General features: G+C 34.1%; 1 protein-coding gene and 2 long non-coding RNA genes across 4 annotated transcripts in view; 2 read left to right on the top strand and 1 right to left on the bottom strand.

The window, feature by feature from the left end:
* Positions 1–5,173, top strand: part of LOC120532993 — an 82,723-nt gene extending 77,550 nt beyond the window's left edge. The window contains exons 3-4 of the long non-coding RNA XR_005634418.1: positions 4,045–4,175; positions 4,757–5,173. This is a non-coding gene — a long non-coding RNA (uncharacterized LOC120532993). The remainder of the gene's footprint in view (positions 1–4,044; positions 4,176–4,756) is intronic.
* The window catches only part of ric1 (RIC1 homolog, RAB6A GEF complex partner 1), a 176,825-nt gene that overhangs the window by 96,250 nt on the left and 56,654 nt on the right, over positions 1–23,921 (bottom strand). The window contains exon 2 of the mRNA XM_039759563.1: positions 6,907–7,014. Coding sequence (XP_039615497.1) covers positions 6,907–7,014 — 108 coding nt within the window. The remainder of the gene's footprint in view (positions 1–6,906; positions 7,015–23,921) is intronic.
* On the top strand, positions 5,931–15,258 carry LOC120532992. Of its 2 annotated transcripts, none has more exons than XR_005634417.1 (3): positions 5,931–5,970; positions 14,268–14,352; positions 15,141–15,258. It is a non-coding gene; the product is annotated as an uncharacterized LOC120532992 (long non-coding RNA). The 2 variants fall into 2 exon arrangements; XR_005634416.1 differs by having other exon boundaries at positions 15,121–15,258.

Below are 23,921 nucleotides of genomic sequence, written 5' to 3'. Positions count from 1 at the left end.
AACTGAAGTCAATATTACATTTACATTTCTTTCGATTAGATGCTTTTATGCAAAGTGATTTACAAAAGGAGTCAACATAATCAAATAAACATCAATCTGGGGCACTGTTTAGGAACAAGTTGTTAATGTTACCAGGTTACAAATACTTATCAAAGCAATTCTCAATTAGACAGAAATTCACTGAACAAGACAGCCTTCAAATGCTGCTTAAACACAGTGAAGTAGTCAACAGTTTAGATGGAAATGTGTAGCTCATTCCACCAGTTTGGAGCAGTTTGGACACTGTGAGAGGAACTTTAAAGTCACAGTGCTTACGGGCAACTTCAGAACACAGCAAGAGAGAAAAGAATGGGAAGTTAAAATTGAACACATTACAACATGGTTTGAACAGAGACAATAGTTTTGTGGCCAGATATGAGGATTTTTTTCCTCCCTCGGACTGACACAGACAATCTGTCTACAGATCCACATTGTATTGAAAACTCATCAGAAACTTCAAAAGACTTTGGACAATTATCGTATCCAAAGATCTTGCCTATACATCGTTCTCCTCTCTTGCTTAATGAATCTTAGCCTGAAGAGGTCTACTAATTTTTTACATTTAAGATGTTTCACTTAAAGGTTTTCCAATGTTGTATCTGTCCTGTTGTCTAGATAAACACCAGGAACTCCAGTTTGTGTATTTCATCTTGTCTGAAGAAGGGGCCTGAGTTGCCTCGAAAGCTTGCATATTGCAATCTTTTTAGTTAGCCAATAAAAGGTGTCATTTTGCTTGAATTCTCACGAGCTGCACATGGAAAGAATCTTGATTAAGATTTTATGCCAAACAGAGAGGGCATTGCCAGACACCATTCTCCAGCAAACTTAAGTTAGTGAGAAGAAGCATATGACCTTGCAAGTGCCTCCATATACTGTATATAGGTGCAGATTCTGAAAGCAAGTATCGAGGACTTGAACTTAATGAGTGCTGCTACAGGCAGCCAGTGGTAGTAATCTGAAAACAAGAGTGACATATTCACGGCACAGCTGGTTGAACACCAAATGTGCCACTGCATTTTGAACCCAACAGAGAGTTGCAGTAGTCCATAGATAGCAAGATCAAAGCCCGGAACAGTAGTTGCATTTATAAAACTTTTCATCAGATAAAAAAATAATTCTTTTTTATGTAAGATGTTTATTGCAGCATTCTGATTCAGCATCGGATTCAGCGGGTTGGAAAATGGATGGATGGATGGATGGATGTCTCTACAAGCACTGATAACTACAGCCAGACATTTTTTGCAGATATGGATCCTGTGGTATCTCCTGATGTAGCATACACTTTTTTGTTCATCCAGCCATGGCTAGTCATCCAAATGCTATTACAAGAAAGTACAAAGAAAAATGATGAAACTTTGACTACCATTCTTAACGACAAGTATGAAGTTGTTACTGCAGAATGCAGTGTTCTTATTTTTCTCACCACTGGACTCTTAGCAGCCACAAATCTCCCTTTCAGATTAATCTGTGCTTAAAACAATGTGCTTGACACATTTTCGCACACCTGAGGTAAAAATCAGGTTTTAATTCTGTCAGCAATACTTTCCATCTTGTTACATGGATCCTGTTTTTTGCTCATTTTTTATTTGACTGTGGAGTCATGAATTCAGATGTTAGCAAGGGAAACCAGGAAGAGAGGCCTGCAGATTCCCAGATATTATGCAAGGATTCTAGAAGAAAATGCTTTCTTTGCTCTGAGGGAGATTCTGACAAGATACCCATTTCAAGGAAGACTGACTAAAGACCTAAAAACTTGAACAAATATAGTTCAATGCTCAGTTACTTGAGTTGAAAAGTCAAAAATTACTTTTTAAGATCTTGGCATATTATGCCAAGATACCCTGTACAGAGTGCGATTTACATTGTGCAGACCTGGCAAAAATAATTCCCAAATGTAAGCCAAAGTGTTCAAACAACTAACCCTTATTATTTCTTTAAATGTGTTACTTTCCAGAAGGAGGCAGAAGTTATTTTCACACTTTCAGTTAGCTGGTTACCTTGCAGTCTGAAGAACAGAAAGAAAAAACACACACTTTTATTTATTTCTTTTTTTCAGGCTCTCCTATATTAAATTCCACTGGCTATAAAGGGATTTGACTAGATTTAACGAAAAAAAAAATCAAAAATACAGGAAAAAAAATAAAAGCTTACAGCAAAAACACAAGCATGGTTAATAACCACAATAATGCAGCTTAAACAAACACAACTAACCTAAGCTGCATCTCTAAATTGAAGCTTTGCGTATAGTTTGAATACAGTAGTCTGTACTCAACTTACTAAAACATCTGTCTTCCAGATTTTCTTCACATAGCACAAGAGATTACTCATATATATATATATATTTTTCCTCTTCCTTCATTTTTTATTGAAAAGACTTCTTTATTTATATCATGAATTTTTGTGGTTTTACAGTTTTGGCTTTGAAATACCATAAAGCTATAAAAAGCATCCACTAAATGAAAAAAAAAAAACCCACAAATGTTACTAACTTTGCTAAAGAAATATACAATCATACACTTTTAAAAAGAAAACTGCTGATTTTATTAAAATATGATTTAAAACTATAAGAAAATGGTCAAAATCTCAAAATGACTTTTTGAGGCTACAGCTTACTGAACAAGAACATCTCTCAATGTTGGTGCATAACATGAGTAACACAAATGAATTAAGTTTTGTGAAGAAATTGTGTAAAAATTTTGCTGAAACCTTGAAAAAGCTGCAAGAAACATATGGTAATGAAAGCAATTGGTGACATCAAGGTTACATTTGGCGCAAGTACTTTAAAAAGGAGGAATGAAAATTCTAGGAACAATATAAAAGCATTTGTAACAAGAACAGGCCATTCAGCCCAACAAGCTCATCCATCCTATTCAACAAGACTGTCCAAAATAAAATAAAGTCCAGATTTGAAGGTCCCCAAACTCCATCCCTCTACACCACACTACTTGGTAGTTTATTCCATTTGTCTATGCTTCTTTTACATGAAGAAAACTTTTGTAACATTTGAGCGAAATATGATCTTAAAATGTTTCCAACTGTGCCCTCATATTTTTGTTGAATAATTTATTTTAAAGTAACTGCTTGCATCCATTGTACTAATTCCTTACTTAACTTTAAACACCTTGATCATGTCACCAATCAATCTGTTTGTTTAAACTGAAAATGTTCAGCTCCTTAAATCTTTCCTCATGGTTTAAACCACCAAGTCCAGGAATCAGCCTAGTTGCTCTCCTTTGGACTTTCCCTAGCACTCAGAGCTGTACTCTTTTTTTTTTTGGAAAATAGAGAACAAAACTTCACAGTACTCCATGCGAGGCCTCACTAGCACATTATATAACTAAAGTATAACTTTCCTTGACTTATACTCAACACATTGTGATATATAACTTTAAGTTTCAGATCTCCCATTGTGTATTCAAACGTAATATTTCTACTAACTACCTGTAATATCTTATGTTTAATTACTTTTTTTTTTTTTTTTTATCGCCCACGAATCTGTCCATGACTGTATTCTGTCCAAGTCTCTCTAATAATTTAGCTGATTATACATTATCTGCCATTCTGCTTAGTTTGGAATCAAAATGCATATCCATGTAAAAAAAAAAGTCAAAATAAGGATGTAACTCTAATTTAATGCTTAAGCAACATCCTTCAGTCTTTTAAAAAAGGAAAACAAAATACTTATTGTTGCCTCAGCAGTCAACATTGAGACCATAAAGCTTCAAGAACCAAGACAAAAGTACGTTTCTGGCAGCTTCCTATTATTGTGTTTGCGTTTTCTGTTATTTGGGTAATAGTGTGGGTATAACCAAGTGTGGATGCCCAATGATGATCTAGATACCTGCACTGCCACTAACATTGCTAGAGTAACCTTTGGGTCCCCACACACTTAAAAAAACACTTTATCTCACAAAAAAATAAAGCAGGGGCTACCTATTACACACTTGTGTGGCAAGTTCTTGCCTTCTCTTAAACTGTCTAATTAGTCCACAAATGTCTTTCCAGTACAGAGAACACACCACGGACTCGTCATTCAATAGGCAAAGAGGTTACATGATGTCTGGATATATGAGACATGCTTAGAATGAGTGTACCGATCTAAATAATGCAACAAAAAAGACAATCATTCTCAGAAGGTAAGCTATTTTAGGTCAACTGTTTTTTTTGCCAAAAAAAAAAAAAATCCTTTTCCCTTGACAAACAGAGGAAGATGATTCATATATCATTTTTAAGATTATAAAACCATATTGATAATACAGTACTATTTTTGGAAAAGTGTGAAATTATCATTTTATTCACCTTAGACTTTAATTCTCAAAAGTTTTTTAAAGTTTGTTGCTGCTTTAGATCTTTTGTTGTCCCCACTTTTTTTAAAAAAAAGAAAAATTGATTTCATATGGAAGTGCCCATATAAAACAAAAGGTTAGTAGGAAGGAAGGTAGGTAGGTAGGTAATACTTTGATGATGCTTATTATAATCACAATAGTCACTACCAGAGTACAAGTAGCACAATAAAACTGGTTAGAATAATATGATGATTCATTAGTCATTGTTTAAAGAATGATTTCAATTGTGAATCATATTTTTACACCTTCCTTGTAATATATACATTTTATACAGTGAAACCTCTAATACCTTAAAAACAACAGTGTGTGGTTTTTTTGGATATCAACCTCGGCTTCCATTTCATTTTGTGAAATTGTACTCTTTCTGCCAGGCAGTCTCCCACTTGTATTGTATTTGACTACTCCTCGGCATTGTTGTGACCATCCACTGCCACATTCACTGACTACTGTGGAGTTATGAATATTCTTCAAAAGGTAAGGATTATATTAGCTGCAACCCTAAAAATCCCATCCCTCACTCTATCTTACTACCAGTCTATTTACCCCAAAGCGGAGGAGAGCCTGTACTTATACTGCAAACACAGGGAGCAAGGCAGAACGCACCCTGGGCATGGGGTTAGTCCATCACAAGACACATATTCAGAATAATGCAGTTCAATAAAAACAAAAACCAAGCAAAACAAAAATCTTGACTATCCTATTTAAAACATTAATGAATAATCTGGTTGATTAAACTTTTTAAAAAGAACAGTCTGTATTTGTAATCTGAATTTTAAATCACATATTAATCAAATCATTAGGACAGCATTTTTTCACTTAAGAAACATAGCTAAAGTTAGACCGCTTTTATCACCGAAAGATGCTGAGAAATTAGTTCACGCGTTTGTTTTCAGTCGACTAGATTACTGTAACGCACTCCTCTCAGGACTACCCAAAAAAGTCGTTTGCAACTAGTGCAGAATGCAGCTGCTAGAATCCTAACTAGGAAAAGAAAATCCGAACACATTTCTCCAGTTTTAATGTCACTACACTGGTTACCTGTGTCATTCAGGATTGACTTTAAAATTCTGCTTATGGTTTATAAAGCCTTAAATAATCTCACCCCATCTTATATATCGGAATGTCTGACACCTTATACTCCAAATCGTAACCTCAGATCCTCAAATGAGTGTCTGCTTAGAATTCCAAGAGCAAAACCTAAAAGAAGTGGTGAGGCGGCCTTCTGCTGTTATGCACCTAAAATCTGGAATAGCCTGCCAATAGGAATTCGCCAGGCTGATACAGTAGAGCAGTTTAAAACACTGCTGAAAACACATTACTTTAACATGGCCTTTTTATAACTTCATTTTTTTCTTAATTTAACTTAATCCTGATACTCTATATGTTCAATTTCCTCAAAATAACTATTCATGGTGGCTCTAAAATCGGTACTGACCCCTACTCTCTTTTCTGTTTCTTTTTCCGGTTTCTTTGTGGTGGTGGCCTGCGCCACCACCACCTACTCAAAGCTTCATGATGCTCCAACAATGATGGACGGATTAAAAGGCAGAAGTCTACGTGACCATCATCATCATCAAGCCCTTCCGTGAGAACCCTAAATCCAAAGAGGACTGTTTCATTTATGTTAGGTAGAATGCCCAGAGGGGACTGGGCAGTCTCATGGTCTGGAATCCCTACAGATTTTATTTTTTCTCCAGCCGTCGATGTTAATTAATGTTGATTTATTTTGTTTTATAATTGTGTCTTTCATTTTTCTATTCTTTAATATGTAAAGCACTTTGAGGTACTGTTTGTATGAAAATGTGCTATATAAATAAATGTTGTTGTTATTTTTATGATGTACAACACAGAAATCTGCATGGCAGAATCTATTTTTGAAAGCAAAGCAAGAAATTTCAGATTAACTCTGATTACTCTGATTAAGATGGGGTGGGATGGGATGAAAGAGAGAAAAATCAGGGAGTAATATCTGGCTTACTAGCCCGACACAAGTCTCTGGGAAGAGCTGTCTGTGCATCTTCTGGTCACAAAGGTTCAGACAAATAGAAAGCTATTAAAACAACCTAGCTGTTCACTGAGGCATACTTTTAAGCCAAAACATGCAACAAATAATTCTTGCTGTTAAAAACACTTTCATATTTTCAAAGGAATGCTTTGGCATATGTAGTGTAAATGCCTTATTATTGTGTTTTTTCCTTTTCATTAGACGCAATATTTTTCATTTCTGCTGTTCTTCAGATTATTCCATAACAAGGATCTTTCAAAATTGTATAATCTAATTTTGCCCATTTTAGCTATACTGTATATGCTTTAGAGACATGAAAATAATCTGAACTTTACAGATAGTCAGAGTATAGATTTACATGCAGATAGATTCACTTTCCTCTACTCTATCCCCAGGTAAACTGAGACCAATACAATTTTAATGATGGTTTTCTCAAACTAGTTAAACCATCTAATTGTGGTAGAATTTCAGAGTGCAATGCATGCTTTTTTGCACATCAAAATAGTAAACACTCACCGCCACAGCTATTCTCCGGCTGTCTGGCTTCCATTCCACTTGCTGATAGAACCCAAACTGAGAAATCGCTTTTGCAGACTCTTTGTAGCTTACTATGAGAACACTGGGCTGTAAGTAAAAAAAACACATAAATAAGTGATTAGTCTTTTCCTGACTGCAACAGCTTAAACATCCTGTACATCTTTATTTACCCATACATTGGGCTGTTGCTTATCCTGGGAAAAATTTGCAATGGCACTTCACAACTAGAAGATAATGTTTACAATGGATTGATCATAAAAGGTTTACATTTAATCTTTTCCAGAAATGTTTACTGTACACATCAGCAAAATAAATTAATTTTACTACGTTAAAAATTCTTAACAACACTGAAACTGAGGCAATGAGTCTATATAGAAAAATAATCTAAGATACAAAAAAAAAAAATCAAGTATTACTTTAAGATATTAAATACCCACTTGCACAGCTATAGATTAGCAAACAGACGTGCAAATTGCATGTAACCCTCCATAAACAGGTTGGACTTTGATTAAGGCGATATCTTGATCACTGTTAAAGTACCAATATTTATGATCATCATTCAGTTTCATGCTTGAAAGAAACAAACTGATTCTATAAAGATGCCTGATGCAAAAACACATCTAGTTCTTGGCTGCATTCAAGCACGTTTAAGCTCAGGAAGTATGGCAAAGAATATAAGGGCACTCCAGCCTGAAAGCTTAAATAAGCCAGATGGCACATTTCAGAATTTAAAAAATAAAAAAGAGGAGAAAGAATGATTTCTATTTCCAGCCCAGAAGGTTTTCTTTGTAGATTTTGTAAGTCCTCCCCTGTGATCTCTTTAGTTTTCCCTGGATACCAGAGTTCCTTTTGCATCTCTACAGTGGTCAGTTAACTTGATTGGTACAGTAGGATGGGAGAATCCCCAGTTACACCGACTTTATAAGAAAAGCTGCCTGGATGAACAACATCTCTAAACAAAAATGTAAGGCAAAAAGACATTTTCAGGAAACAAATGAAAATATAATTAGATTTCTTCTGTATAATATATTTTTGTTTAGCTAGTGACTCAGAATTCATACAGATCACAGAAAAAAAAATGTTATGCTCTTTGAAACAATAACACTAGAAAAACAAAATCTATTAACCCAAGTGACGTAAATTTCAAGTCCAAATTACCACATCTTGTGTATTTCTGCAGTATGAGCCTGGTTAAATAAGCTACTCTGGGTCACTAAGCTAGTAAGTGGCGAGGTATAAAGAGTTATCTCTGGGGATTACTGACAAATCCACATGCATCAGAGAAAACTCAGTTTAACAAAGCAAATCATTTTTTGATTGTAATTACTCAAATATGGTACAAAACCTCCAAATGATCAGATTTATTTTGTACTTTACTACTAATTAAATATAGCATATTCCCATAAATATATATATTTTAAACCAAAAATGTTCTGCTTAAGGCCAGAGTCACTAGCCAGAACTCGACACAACTTTTAGTTGGACAGCTTTCAAATATAACAAATGCATTTATTGAATCTCATTGCCTCTAAAAGTGTTAAATTACAAAACTAGGAAATACATGGAATGGCTGATTAGGACTACTTCCTGGCTTTTCAACAGGATTCCAAATTTCGTATTAGCAGCCAGTGAATGTGGAGCACAATGGAATAAGAAGAGCATCAGGCATGAAACATTAAAAACAACATCTGTGCTGGATCTAAGGTTGATCATTTAAACTGCCAAGAACACTCACCTTTCCTTCTTCCATACAGCCATTACTATTCCTAGCTGTGTTTATTGTGCTTTTATTGAGTGCTGACTCTCTGTTCTCACAGACACAAGAGCACACCCCTACAATGTGCGACTCACTGCACAAAAATCAAAGCAGCTTGATGCTGTCAACATGAGACTTAGTGCACTTAACAGTATCTATGTTGAGTTGCTTGGGGTGTCACGCTAACACAAGTGATGGTAAAGGGTACATTCTGAAACTATCCATAGTCATTGTGATTTTCATAAAATTAGGTACATGAAGGATATGAATCAAAATTGCTGCAAAAGTCATGTAGAGTTTTGTTCTTATTTCTGAATGGCAGATATAGATTTTTTTTTAATGAATGTGTATCTTTCTTAGCTATAGGATGCATTCAGCAGCAAAAAAATATATCGATTTTAATCTGAATTTTAAGGTCAATAAACAGCAGATTATGCAATATTTATATTTATATAAATGTAGCTAATCTAATGACATAATGTTCTGCACATTTACAGAAAAAATCATTACTTTAAGCCATATATTCATGTTTACATATTTAACCTGTTCATCCATATTGTAGTAGTATTTACTACACAGTACAATAAATCAGTCTATCTTGTTATTTTTTTAAGCTAAACTTAAATGGTGCAAATAATCTTCTAGAAAAATGTTGCTCGTTTCAAATAGCTGAAAGTCTAATTTACTGATTAATTGATCCTTCAGTCCATGGGATGACTATGAAAACAAATTCTGACTGAGTGCGTCATTTAATATTAACACTAGCCAAAGTCCCTTACTTTGTGTATTTCTATAAGACGGTAAAGACAAAGAGCAAATATGTATTCATTTTATTTATTTATTTATTTTTAAATAATGGTTGACTCTCTTGTCATTTTGGCTAACCCATTCACCATCTACACTACTTCTCTATCGACTTCCCAGCTCACGAGTCAAGAATTTGCTCTTTTTGTGTGTGATTGGTTTCACTAATTGCACTAACTCGTTGCTGGTTTAGAATCATGAACGGTACCTTCTTTATTTTTCCTGATTTATGTCATTTCACAAATAGATGTTTACTCCCACATTAATAAACTGGATGGTCTGTTGAATAATTAAATCACTGATATCTTAAGTAAGCTGGGTAAAACTACCTGTTTAGGTGCTGTTTCATCATAAAAAGGAGTTTGGTAGAGGGAACGTTTTAAGTTCTGTAAACTGTATATGTTAAGCTGGGCGAACTGTAAGATACATGCAAAATTTTTAAAGGACATCCATCCAGTCTGCTGTTTTGGAGTGTTTTTTAGTGTTCTTGACCCTCCCACTACAACTCTCCAATGAAAAGTCTTGAAACTTAATGAAGCCTATATTTTAAACTGCATAAATGGTACTATAAATACATGGAGTAAGGGACCAAGTAATGTGGTAGACAGTAGGACTTTACGGACTTTCAAAACTTGATGTTATTTTGGAGGAATTAAGCGGACAGAACTGGTAAGCTTTGTTGGGCTGTATGGGCTGTTCTCACCCAAATTTTTTTAATGTTCTAATTATGTAAAAAGGAAATTTAGGCAAAGTACACATAGCCATTTTTGAGTGATGCATGATTTTTGTTTTGAATCAATGGCAACCTGTATGCAAAATTTTGTTAACATAGGTTCAGCCATTTCCATGTGATGGCTAAAAAATTAAACTGACAAGCAAACAAGATGTGATCCGAGGGTAAAAATGAGGTCCAATCTTTAGTATTCAAAATTGATTAATAGCATCAAATTATACTGAGAACAGAGTATTCTGATGTTATTTATTTTATGTTACACTTTAGATTAAGAAGTAAAACTCCTGTTTAAACAAGAAGCAAAAAAATGAAGCTAACACATAACTAAAAAGAAAATATTTTCATAATTAAACAAATTACTGACTTCTTCAGGCCACAATTTATGAAGTAAAATTGAAAAATGAATTTTTGTACTAAAGCAGTAACTTACTTTTATTTCATAGCCAAGAGGACAAAGGCACAACTAAATAGGATTATTCATGAGTTTGTTTGCTTTTTTTCTTTTAATTGACTACATGGACGATGGACTTGGCACTCTGTCGAGAGATGGTTTTTGTCTTGCTGCCAGGATGGGCTTTGAAAGTATAGATAATGGATAGATGGATGATAGTAATTAATCATGATTGTGTCATTAATAACACTGATTTTCGAAGTGTTAAAACAACAGAAGACTTAAAATTTAACAGTAGTAATTTACCTATTAATTTAAACATTTTTAGAATTTGTATTCTGGTGGAATATCCCAGGACAATTAAAATTCAAGTAATATTTAAACATTAGTCATCAAATTTAATGAAGATAGTTAAATTCAAGTCAATGAGACATAGTTAATTGGTATTGTGAGGTTATTGTAACAAAAACTGTATTTGTTTCTAAACTTTCAAAGTTTGCAGTGTATTTAGACATGGAAGAGTAGCTATATATCACAACACTCTTTCACAACTGCCTGTAATGCAGCAACACGTGTTTTTTCAAATCAGAAAGTTGTATTCAGTGAACAGTGATTTCACGCTAAAAGAGTCATCACAGTAAAAACAGCCTTTGAAGATGTTTAAACATGACAGAAGTTTGGATAGTCGAGTTCTTAAGTAAACTGTTCACATACAAAAGTCTGCATGTGCAGCATTCTAACAAGACAGCCACAGCAGCAAGTGTGAGAATACATTTCCCAAAGGCATGTTACAATACCTGAAGAAGACAAACAGTCTAGTACGGATAGTAAAAAAAAAAAAAAATCAATAATAATAATGCATTACATTTATATAGCACTTTTCTCAGTACTCAAAGTGCTATCCACACAGGGAGGAACCGGGAAGCAAACCCACAATCTTCCACAGTCTCCTTACTGATACATAAATCTAACCTAACACTACAAATGTAAGAAGAAAGGGAGTTAACACATGTATACTCTTTGTATTTGTGTTTTTTTAAAGAAACAATTACACAAATTTAAATTTTACAAATAGAATCCTAATGGTGATCGAGAATAACAAATAACACACCTCAGATGGATTGACTAAAGCTGAAAATATGAAGCAGAAGTCATCTTTAAAACTCTGCTTCTAACTTACAGAGGTGTACATTACCATATCTTAGACTACCTATCACTACTTACCCCTGAACCAAACTACCAGCTGTTCTTCAGCAAACAGCCTGCCTGCTATGCCAAAGTATCATTATGCAGCTCCTAGTGAATACTCATTATGCTTTCTGGCTCCTAGTATCTGAAACTTTCAAACAAGATGCTTTTATTTACATTTTAAACTCTTGCCTGTAACAACTACTTCTTATTCTTGCATTTAGGAACTAGACATACAGTTATTCAATTTTCCAATCACTTGTTACTGACATAGAGACTATCATGCCATCTATCAAGACTACTTTACAAATCAACGTGCATTTCACATTTGTTAGAGCTCATATAATCTTCAGTTCCCTGTGTTTTATCAGGCGATTCAATTATCTTGCACTGCTCCTTGCCATCTTTTATACTTCTGAGAAGAAAAATCACCACATAACATAAAAACTCAATTGAGACCACAGTACTTTTTTTATTGATTTCACATAGCAACTTTTATTTATTTTTTTTAAAACAGTATGAAATACAAATACAAACCTATCCATTTGTTAATCTGACAAATTGAGCTGTAGAGTCACTAAAGGTTTCAGCCTATTCAGTCAGCAAGACCTCAATCCATCCCAGAATACACCTACACACATTCATTCGCTCAAACATAGCCTATTTAGAGTCAGCAATTAACTTAATATACATGTCTTTCGAATGTAGGAGGAAAACCGAAGTACTTGATAGGAGAAGGGGAAAGTACACATTTAGTGAGAAGCAAAAATAAGACAATGAGGTAATACAGGCTATTTTTGTTCTATATTCATAAAATATGTATTTTAAGTGAAAAGATGAATATAAGACTAAAGTACAGAATGTCAGCTTTTATGCCAGAGCGGTGTTTTACATAACAAAACAAATGTAATTGCTTTCCCCAGTATTGTTTGTTATAAGTCCCCCAATTCCAGCTGAGCAAAATTGTACGAAACATGATAGGAACACAAAATGCTCAGGTGTCCCATTTTCTATTAGATATCAACACAAATAAGAGCTCAGAATGTGTATGTTTGGTTATAGACATTGGAGTTTGAATTTGGAATCTGATTTTGACATCAAAACATACAAAAAAAAGATGAAATACAAAAAACTGATTATGATAGAAAAGCAATCAATTTTGGAAATGCGGTTAAAGCAGATACTGATCAGAACCATTGGCGAACATTCCAAAATCAACAGAATGCAATATTTTGAAAAAGAAAAAACCACAGCATGTGTAAGTAATTTGCAATGAGCAGGCCATCCCAGAAAGACCACAGCAGCAGATGACAGAAATATTGCTAGAGCTGTGAAGAAAAACCCAAAAATAAGATACAAAGAAATAAAAGATAGTCTACAAGGTGCAGGGGGGTGTCAGTATTCACTATTTGCAGAAAAATTAAAAAGAAGAAATACAGAAACTACACTACATGATGCAAAGTTCTTATCAGCACCAAAAATTGACAGGAGTTTACTAAGTAGTACAAAAAAGGGAGAAAACGGTTCTGTAACAATGTTTTATGGACAGATGACATTAAGATTAACCTTCACCAATTGATGGTAAGTATGGAGAATGAGAGGGGCAGCACTTGATTATAACCACACTAGTTCATCTGTGATGCATGAAGGAGCCAGCATCATGGCTCGGGTGTGCATGGCTAAGTGGTCTTTATTGATGATGTTAACAGTAAGATAAATTCTGAAGTGAACAGAAACATCCTGTCTTTTCAAATCCAAGCTTATTACATGGAGGAGCATAATATAGCAATAGAGTGACTGCCTAACCAAGGAGTCCATCAGAAAGAAAACATGACAGTTACAGACTGGCCAAACCTCTCTCTTGATTTAAACACAATTAAGAATTCATTTCACCTGTTGAAGTAGAAACTAAAGTCATAAAAACCCCCAAACTAATTACCAATGGAAACAGGCTACAATAAAGGCTTGTCAGAGCATTCCAGATGAAGTTATCAAGAATCTGGTGATGTTAATAGGTCACAGGGATGTTATTGTGTGTAAGAGGTATGTGAAAAAATATAAAAACTTGAACTTTATTTTGATTCAGAGTCATTGGTTCCAATACTTCTGCTCATCTGGAATTGGGGGGCTAAACACAACAAATTTTATCTTTCCAACATTGTTTGTTATATGTAAAACATTGCCTACAAAAAATAGATATTTTGTGATACTGTTTCATATTTCATATTCACCTTTTCATTCTGAATACATATTTTATTAATGCATAACAAAATAACTCCTGTTACCTCATGGTCTCAGTATTACTGTTTCCCTGTATCTGTAGTGAGAAGCATAGATTGTGAAAACACAACTGTGACACCAGTTCATGGAAATTTTACCATCATAGCATCAGCACAGAAATCCAAATTGTTTGAACCTCGTGCAATTGTTCACATAAATTTACAAAAAAATTTTTTTTTATAATACAGGTCCCTTTGATGTGGAGATTTATTAATGGGATGTTCAGCTTGACACATCTTTATTCTCTTTTCAGTGACTACTAGCAGACAAAAGGTACCATCATTTTTGTAAAATATAATTCACTTTGCATGTATGCTTTATTTTAACACCTGCATGTAATTCAAACCTAGTGGGTAAAGTCAAATAACCATCAACCTTTACACAAAAAATATGAACAGAGTAAAACACAGCAGAGAGGGCAAAGAAATGGTGCTAAATATTTATTTCTCTAATTTGAAGCACCTGTAAAAAAATGAAAAAAACAAGACAATACATTTGGACAAGAGTATCTTGAGGGTAGGAAAAAAAAGAATCTATAACATACGATGTGCTTGGTGGTATTTTGAATGAATCAGTTTACTGAACTAATCATTTAAATCTGTACTGTAACTATACTACTGTAATTTTTCAGATTCTACACACCTTCTACACATCCACGGCCTCCAAAATACGGTGTTCATTGGCACTATCTGTGGTTAGCCACCTTTCCCATAATTTAACACCTCAGTCCTTTAGCTGTTTACTAAGTCTATTAATTTACTTGCATCTCTAAAATTAACATCTCTATCCATATCTTTTTAAACCACTTTCAAATCTTACAGGGCTTCTTTCATGATCACCTGTGCTGTTTTACTCATCGTTTTCTTGGCTTGTAACCAGAAAAAAAAAAAAAAAAGAAAAGAAAAAGAAGAAACTTTTTTTTTTGACCTTCTTCCCCTTGTAGCAAGCAGCCTTGCACGTCATTATCTGTTCTCCATTATATTCTGCTGTCTTTTTTCCACTGTTATGCTAATTCACATAATTCATTCACTTCTTATTCAGATTATCGCTCTTCTCTCAAGGTGTACATTTCAAGAGGATTTCAGGGATCACCTAACAAAGACTTCCTTCAAGGCTTCATCGTGCTATGGCAGAAAGTCTAGGCTTTGTGAGGAATAAGGAGATTTGCCATTTAAACAAAAAAGGTAATCTTTCTTTTATTTCTGCAAATATAAATACAAGAAGAATATCACCACTTTATTTAAAAATGGCACATTACAGGTATTGATTTAATCATATTTGTTGATTTTTATTCATTTTCATCTTAATCTAATTAACTGAAACTAAGATGCAATAAAAGGCCATTCTCCTGATGTTTTCATTGAATGAATTCTAAAAACTTTAAACCTTCACAATGCCAAAATAACTTAATAGTGTATATTCTGCCTCATGAATGCAGCTTTATTTCTTAAAACAATTTAACTGAACTTACAAAATACCAAGTAAGGGACTTTATAATTGAATAAATAGTGCCTATTTAATTTCAGTTCATTTCAAACATTAAACTCTGTTAGCCATATTCACATTGTCTTTTGTCAACGAGCTGAAACTTAGGAACAAAGAAACAAAACACAGCATAAATCTGCTGATTCTGTAAGCACAACACACAATCTTCTGGCAGTGTGAGATAAAAACATTCAAATCTGCTGATAACCTATACCTTAAGCAGTGTAGCCTGATTTTAAATGAATTGCCTCAAGTAATAAAACATAAAGAAAGCCATAATTAAAGTTTATTCATGTAGATCATAGCTATAGTTCAGCAGAGAGGTCAAAGCTTTATGCTGTAAGCAGACAGACTAGGAAATAAATCCTGCTATGGGCAGGAGTAAAATTAAGCATTATTTTGCTTACCTTCCCTATAATTTGTCACACAGTTTTAAAATATGCGTTCAGAGCTTTTTTTTTTTTTTTTTTTAATTTATTTAACTTTTGAGAAAAGGAGTCACATCAGAGGATCAGCTATTTTCTTTGAAATGGTACAGTCAGGCTTTGCCACAGTACAGGCATATAATTTACTTCTCTACTGGCTGAAACAGATTTTTGTTTTATGTATATGAGGAAGCAAGCAAGACAAAGCAAAACTAAAAGGCAATGCTGAAATGTAAGTAAACCTTTAGAATAACAGTCCTAAAACATGTGCTGAAATCGCAGAAAATGAAACAAACAGTTCAGTACTTTTTCTAGATTAAAAAAATATATATTATTCATGCATTCAATAGACTGTTCAAGGAATCTAATGAAAGTGTGTTGTAATTGTTTCAGCTTATGCATAACATGCAAACCTGTGTGATATCAGGCAGAGCATTGACTACTCAATGCAAAATTGTACCACCTTACACAGAAAATGTTTTGATGAGCATGGACCATTCAGCCTTAACAGTATAGCAAACTGAGCTGCCTAAAGTATCCATATTAATTAAGAGATCTGAATGTTCCCCAACGTACAACCTTCAAGTATGCTACTATGAAACCATGTTTACTGGGTGAAGAAATACTTCTAAATGCCTGTACAAAATGTACAGATCCCATTTATGATTCAATATCCTTTATGGCTACATTTTCCTCAAATACTGTTTCTTTAATGCAGAAATACTGTATTGTTTTAAACCTATCCCACTTTTTTCTTCATCATTTATACAGCTGTAAGTGAAACTAACTAAATTTAATTAAGATGATTATTCACTCCATAACACTGTATTGAAATTAAGAGTCTTTCCATTAACACCACAGCAACACAAGAACCAACCTGGGAAAGAGCTCATGCTTTTTGTTAAAACTGACTGCCAAATGAAAAAAAAAAAAAAACAATGTAAAACATACAATATTATGATTATTTGTCCCTAAACAGTTAATAAAGTATATTTGGTCTTTGTTATGACTTTGAGAAACCTTAAGCAGAGAGTTCCCAAAACTTAAAACATACCATACACCCAATGCAATTCCAAAACAGGATTACACCCCTGTACACATTTATCTATTATTGCTTGGTGGTCTTTTTTGTAGGCTGGAAGAGTAAAAAAAGAAAAAAAGTATTTTTCACTAGCATCCAACATATGCCTATTGGCATATTTACAGTTGTGCAGCAATTTTAAAGAAACATTAGGAAATCTAATAAGGAGCAAAAAAGAGAAAAAACAAAGAGACTCTGTGTCACTGATGTTATTATTCATGGTTTTACATTGGTATGCTTAAAAAATGCGTTAATATTTGGCAGACATAAGCACGGAAATCAGAGTTCTCAGAAAAATCCAAACAGAAAGCCATTGCAGAGCCTAGACCATCTCTTCAAAGTCAAATTAAAGATCAAGATGCAGTAATTCTGAGATTTGCTAGATAAATCCTTATCTAACGTTTAATTACAAATTAAAATACTTGTCTTTAACTACTTTATATAAGGAGAACCGGAAATTTATAATAATTGAAAACTGAAACAACTGAAAAACTTAAACTGGTTATAAAATTAAACACATTTTTAAAGAAATCATAAAATGACAGTACTCAAAGAAAGTCAAATCTTATGTTTCATATTTCAGTATTTTGAGAACATTAAAAAGAAGCAATAAGGCTAATTGTACTCATGACTAAAAAGAAACAAAACCTTTAATTGCTTAGAGCTGATTTTATGCTTTTGCAAAGAATTAAAAAAAAAAAAAAATGTAATGCCATAACGAAGGCCACTAAACAATGTTAGCCAAATGGGTTAGTATGGTGCATTTCAGACTAATGGTGCAATTATATGTTTGAAGATGTTTAATTATGTTGACTTCTCCATTATAGCATTAAATTACAATTTAAGACTTACATTTTGTCAGGCATGTGCAAAGTGATTAATGGATGGCTATATTTATAAATACAATAGAAATAAACACCACCATCTTAATATTTATGATACAGAAAAAAGTCCATTATAAAGATGCATATTTTAAGTTAACATTTAACAAACCTAGATGTGTGATAATTCGTAATAGGAAACACAGAAATTGACAATTTTATATAATTATACAATAAACTAACAAAATGTTTTCATAATACTGTAATACACTAGGGCATACCATGTCAAATATTACCTAATAAAATTACCAATATACAAACAACCATCAACCTATTTTTAAATGTGCACATTTTATATTAATTACATTATTGTATCAAATGTTCAAAAAATTTCCCAAGCTGTATTATTTTTTCAGGAAACTTGCAGCTAAATGAGCGTAGAAGCCAAGAATTCACAGGGCATTTGCTTTTATATCATGCAATGCAAAAAACCCAGACACAAAAATGTTTTGTTGATCAAATGATGTCTAAAAACTCCTGAGGTCTTGACATATACAAAAATAGCAACCATCCTGTGAACCATTTCAAACAAAGCTACAAAAGTAGTATACTTTTTTTTTTTAAGTAAGTGCTAGTAACATTTGTTTCTATCTGTATTTTTTGCTTATATGAGACAAGGAAATCAATCTCCATAATGGAACAAGTTCAACAGAAACCTTTAAGCACATTTTTTAAATGTGACACAATAAAAATTGGGGTCATTAACTGCCTATATAAAAATTGAGTTTGTACATCATTTTAAAGAAATAATGCTGTTTTAATCTCTAAATGCAACTGCAACAATGAAAAAAGGGTTGGAATTAATAAAGAGAGAGTGTGTGCAGCCAAACAAACCTCTGATATGAGCCTTCAAATGAGTGACAGAATCAAATGCTCCAAAATATAAGACATGGAAAACATCAGACACCAGATTCTTAACAGACAACAACTGTTAAATAAATGGAAAAGAAAGACTGTTCACATTGGCTAACAATGAGTCATCAAATAGCAAGTCCAATGAAACAAAATTACAGCTAAATGTTATTAAACTGGACAAGAATGTTATTAACAAGTTAATACTAAACACCAAGAAACTTCTGCACAAACACAAACACACACCTGTACCTGTAGTCCCCTTCACACTAGCAGTCTGCCCCAGAGACTTTCCAGGTAAACTTCCATGTTGGAGACATGTCTGAACCAATCCATGACCAAATATCCCAGTAAATTTAACCAAGCAATTTCCCCTGTCAAGAACTAATACAATTACCAGATATCTCCCTGGTCACCATGTGTAATAGACAAGTTGTAAAACTGCTAGGTCAACAACAAAATCATTTATTTAGCACATTTCATACATGAAAGTACCTCAAAGTGTTTCACAGTATTAATAAATAAAATTAGTTACAAACAGAAAATAAAAAGTAAAGAACACTGATTTATACCAGTAGAGAATCTTAATGTCCAACTTAATTACAAACTATGGTCAGATTGCCAGGGATGACAGGAAAATAAAAACACCAGTTGGCGGGTTGTTGGGGAAAAAAAAAAAAAAACTTTCCAAGGCCAAAAGACTTCCCAAAACCCCCTAGGCATTCTACAGTTCATGAATGTGTCACCATTAACAGGATAATTCTGTGGAGCTCTCTTAATCTTCTCAGCACAGCTGCAACATACTTAGGCCTGGAGGATGTGGCACAAAGTGAAGCACACAAAGCAACAATGACATGAGTGAGCCATTCCCAATATATATACATCTACATCTTGAGTGAATCAGTCGCCACCTTTGACTTAACAAATATACTCAGACAGGAGTAAAGCAACACTGAAACAGATCCTACTTAGTAGAAACAAGAGATTTGTAAAATTCAGTAGCCCATTTTTTAAAATCCTTGCCGTTTCATATTTGCTCTCCTGTCTTTACCCCACATTTATAGTAATGCTCCTGTCATGATCCCTGCCCTCTTACCTGGAACTGTTTTGTGACAAAACGTCTGACCCATGAAATCTCTAGACTGTGTTGTTTGAACAAACTAAAACCACTAAATTCCTGGGATAGTTAACTTATGAGTTTCAGGGTTTCTGTGCGTGGAAAAAAGTTACTGCTTAAAGTCTAAACAGCAAACATAAGATGGTCTTGTGTTAAAGGGGAAAGTCTATGCATAGATAGAAAAATGTAGTATTATGCACCTAACATCTGGAAACTTGAGTTAAGGAAAATATATTTTATGTTTTTTTATATATACATATACACACACATAACATATATAAAGAAAAAATTGGTAATATGTTAATATAGAGATAGTATAAACCCTAAAAGACTAAAGCTCGTATAGAAAGAGATTCTTTTAAAGACAGATAGAAATAGGAACCTTTATCTTTTTACCAAAACTGTAGAAATATTATAACAACAACAATGCTCCTCATGCATACAAAAAGTAATAAATAAATAAATAAAATTCTTCTGACTTGGCTAAAAAGAGAACAGAGCAGTCATAGTGCAGCATTATAAAGGTGTATTATCGTAGATATAAAGAAGCCCCAGTAGTTTTTCTTGTCACACTTCTGCTTAATAATTTGTTCGCTAAAAGTACACAATGTTAGTGTGACAAAGATATGATGTGCAGATTTGTTCATAATGGCCACCAGTTTTGTCTTTATTCTCTTATCTTCACTATTCTACCTCCTTGAGACCACAGTTGGGTAAGTCAACTCTGACGACTGTAGTTGCTGATCTTGTCACCATAACATATTTTGCATTGCTGAAGCTGGGCATGTTAAACACAACAGTAGCAAGACAACATTACGGCACAGTCATTCTCACCCCTTTTTCTGAAAGCCAACAGCATGCTGCCCGACAGAGTCACTATTATACAAATGGTCAACGGGTATGGAGAGTTCAGCCACAATCTGAGCCCCTTGTTTACTACTTCCATTCTGCTAAATTATGTAAAACATGAGACAGACTAGCTTCTCTTTGTTTGTGCTTATTCCTTGTAGCTACATTATATGTACTGAACTTCTGGATGAGCATTGATTAGTTGTCAATTCTGTCACACATAAGCTCATCCCGATAACTAAAGACAAAATCAAATCTGTCTGAATTTGCCAGGGCCAGTTACAGATGAGCTGTACTGAGTCACTGGGTATGTCACATTAAATGACTGACCTTAACAAAGCACGATGTAAACCTACACTTTAAATTAAGTTCATAGACAGGCTGCCGCTGGCATTTGTAATTTAGTGCCTACCCATATAAGGCCGTCCGTCAGCGGTAATCCAATAGCAAACTGCCACGGGTAAATATTCACGGGTGAAGGACTGTGCTTATGCAGAGGAAGATGAGATGGTCAGGGTGGTGTTTGGCACAAACTCAGCGAAACTGCGAGAGAAAGTTTTAAGTGCCGGGACTTCGGTAACATTAGATACAGTCATGGACATAGCACGACATGGCACCAGCACAGCTGGGAAACTTCGATGCATGTACACCGACCGGCTCATGTGAATTGACGCAGTGCACAGACAAAAAGCAACAGTTCCAAAGAGCGCTGAACAAAAAACGAGTTACACAATTGAAAAGGCAGCAAAAAAATATGAAGCGTGTGATACATACAAGCATATTCATAAATGCAGCTACTGTGGAAACAAAGCACACGGTGGAAAAAGTCAATGTCCCGCTAAAGGAAGACAGTGTAAAAAAACCCGTGCATGCAGTGTGTCAAGAAGAAGACGAGCTGTTTATTGATGCAGTAAGAAACGACTCGATGAATGAAACCTGTCATCTTTACAACGATTGACAAACACGGAATGTAACTTGAACACAACACATCCTACAAATACGAACCTGATTGAAAGAAATAATGATAATCAAATCCTTGATGACAGCAACACTCAGTAAAACTCACAAAACAATTACTGTATATTGACAGTCATGTTACGTTATTTTTAAAATGTTCCCTTTTCTTTTTCATAGCTTCTTTAACACACTACGTCTCCGCTGCGATACGCGGGTATATATATATATATGTATATATATACCCCGATCTACATACTCGAATAATGGATACTTTATTCGCCATCAATGATTGTTTTGGTAAAGCCATACTCAGTGTATTCATTAGATGAACGGTAAAAAAGTAAGAGCGAGGGGAGGATGACTTATTGAGGCATGCAGGCTGTAGTGCGTGTCAACTCTATCTGAATTGCGCGATCACATTTGAAAAAAATGTATCTTTTCAAGTTCTATTTAGTCCATGTGTGTCAAACTCAAGGGCGCGGCCCACATCCGCCCGGCGTAATTATATCCGCCCGTGACATCATTTTATATACTGTATTATTGTTATTAATGGCCCGGGTATATGAAGCGCTGGTAACACAATAAACTACAGATCCCATAATGCAGCGCTTCAGCTGCCTTGCCTAACACTTACCGCGTTAATCAAGTCTAGCTTATGATGCTGCAAGTTATTGCGAAGCTAGCTCACATGATGCTGAAGAGAAAAGTTGATTCTGAAAATAGAGCCTTTAAAAACCGATGGGAGGCTGAGTATATGTTTACAGTATATGGCTGTAATTACAGAATTTAATCTAAGACGGCACTATGAGACAAAACATCAGGGTAACCTGAAAGACCTGAATGCAATGCAGAAGATACAGAAAGCAGAAGAATTAAATAAGAATCTGACACTTCAGCGGACGTTTTACCCGTGCACAATCACAAAGTGATTTCAAGTGAAGCTACTTTTATGGGAGACACAAATGCACCAGTGCAACTTGCCCCACTTTCCCTGTTGCCAAGTAATGTTGAACCAAGTCGGCACAACGGTGTTCCCAAAATACGCACTTTGCACGCCGCTTTGGTGACTTTGAAGAACAAAAAAGTCCGTCTACATGCGGCTCGAACCTTGTGCATGTTTGGTAGCACATATCTGTGTGATAAGCTCTTCTCAGTGATAAAGACTAACAAAACAGCACACAGGAGTCACCTCACTGATGAGCACCTGCAATCCATCCTGAGAATCTCCACAACACAGAACCTCACACCAAACAGAAACGAACTTGTTGCCAAAAAAAGATGCCAGGCGTCCAGCTCTAAAATGACATATGAGCAAAGACAACTGAATGATTTGATTTGTTATTGCTGAAAGGAATACATTTTATTTATATTTCCAGGTTTTGTTATGCAGCATGTTCATATTTGAATTTGTATAATTTTGACAGGATATATTTTTATGGAGAGCAAAATCTTTTGGGATATTTAAAATCTAAGTTTATTTTTTATATAAAATTACATAAGAGTAAAGAAATTTGAATGTTTGTTCTTTTAACGTTTACTTTATTTCTAACTTGTATAATTTAGACAGGATATATTTTTATGGAGAGCAAAATATTATAAGTTGTTTAAGGTTTGAGTTGATTTATTCAGGAATAATATTCCTGTCTGTTTTACCATTCCTACCAAAGATATTTCTATCGACAAAATAAAAATTCCTTCTATTTAAAATTTAAATAGAACTTGAACAAATCTGATAGTTCATAATATCCACGCAGACTTGCACGTAAGAGCGGGAGTTATCCGTTTTAACAAGCAGCGTACTGCACTGATACGAAATAGCTGTGTGTGTATATATGTAGATATGTATGTATATGTATATATATGTTTATATATATGTGTATGTAAATTTATGTATGTAGATATATATATGTATGTACAGTATATACGTGTGTGTGTATATATATATGTGTATATGTATAGATATGTATATATATATATGTTTATGGGTGTGTAAATATATATATATATATATATATGACAGCAACACTCATCACTCATAACAGTGACAAAACAATTACATTGTCAATCGTGTTACGTTATTTTCAAAATGTTTCCTTTTCTTTTTCATTGCTTCTTTAACACACTACTTCTCCGCTGCGAAGCGCAGGTATTTTGCTAGTATATTATATCTATCTATATCTATATATATATATCTA

The sequence above is a fragment of the Polypterus senegalus genome, chromosome 7 (assembly GCF_016835505.1).
Source record: "Polypterus senegalus isolate Bchr_013 chromosome 7, ASM1683550v1, whole genome shotgun sequence".
NCBI classification, from domain to species: domain Eukaryota; kingdom Metazoa; phylum Chordata; class Cladistia; order Polypteriformes; family Polypteridae; genus Polypterus; species Polypterus senegalus.
Note: the sequence above shows the minus strand (reverse complement) of the source record. Positions and strands in the feature narration are given on the sequence as shown.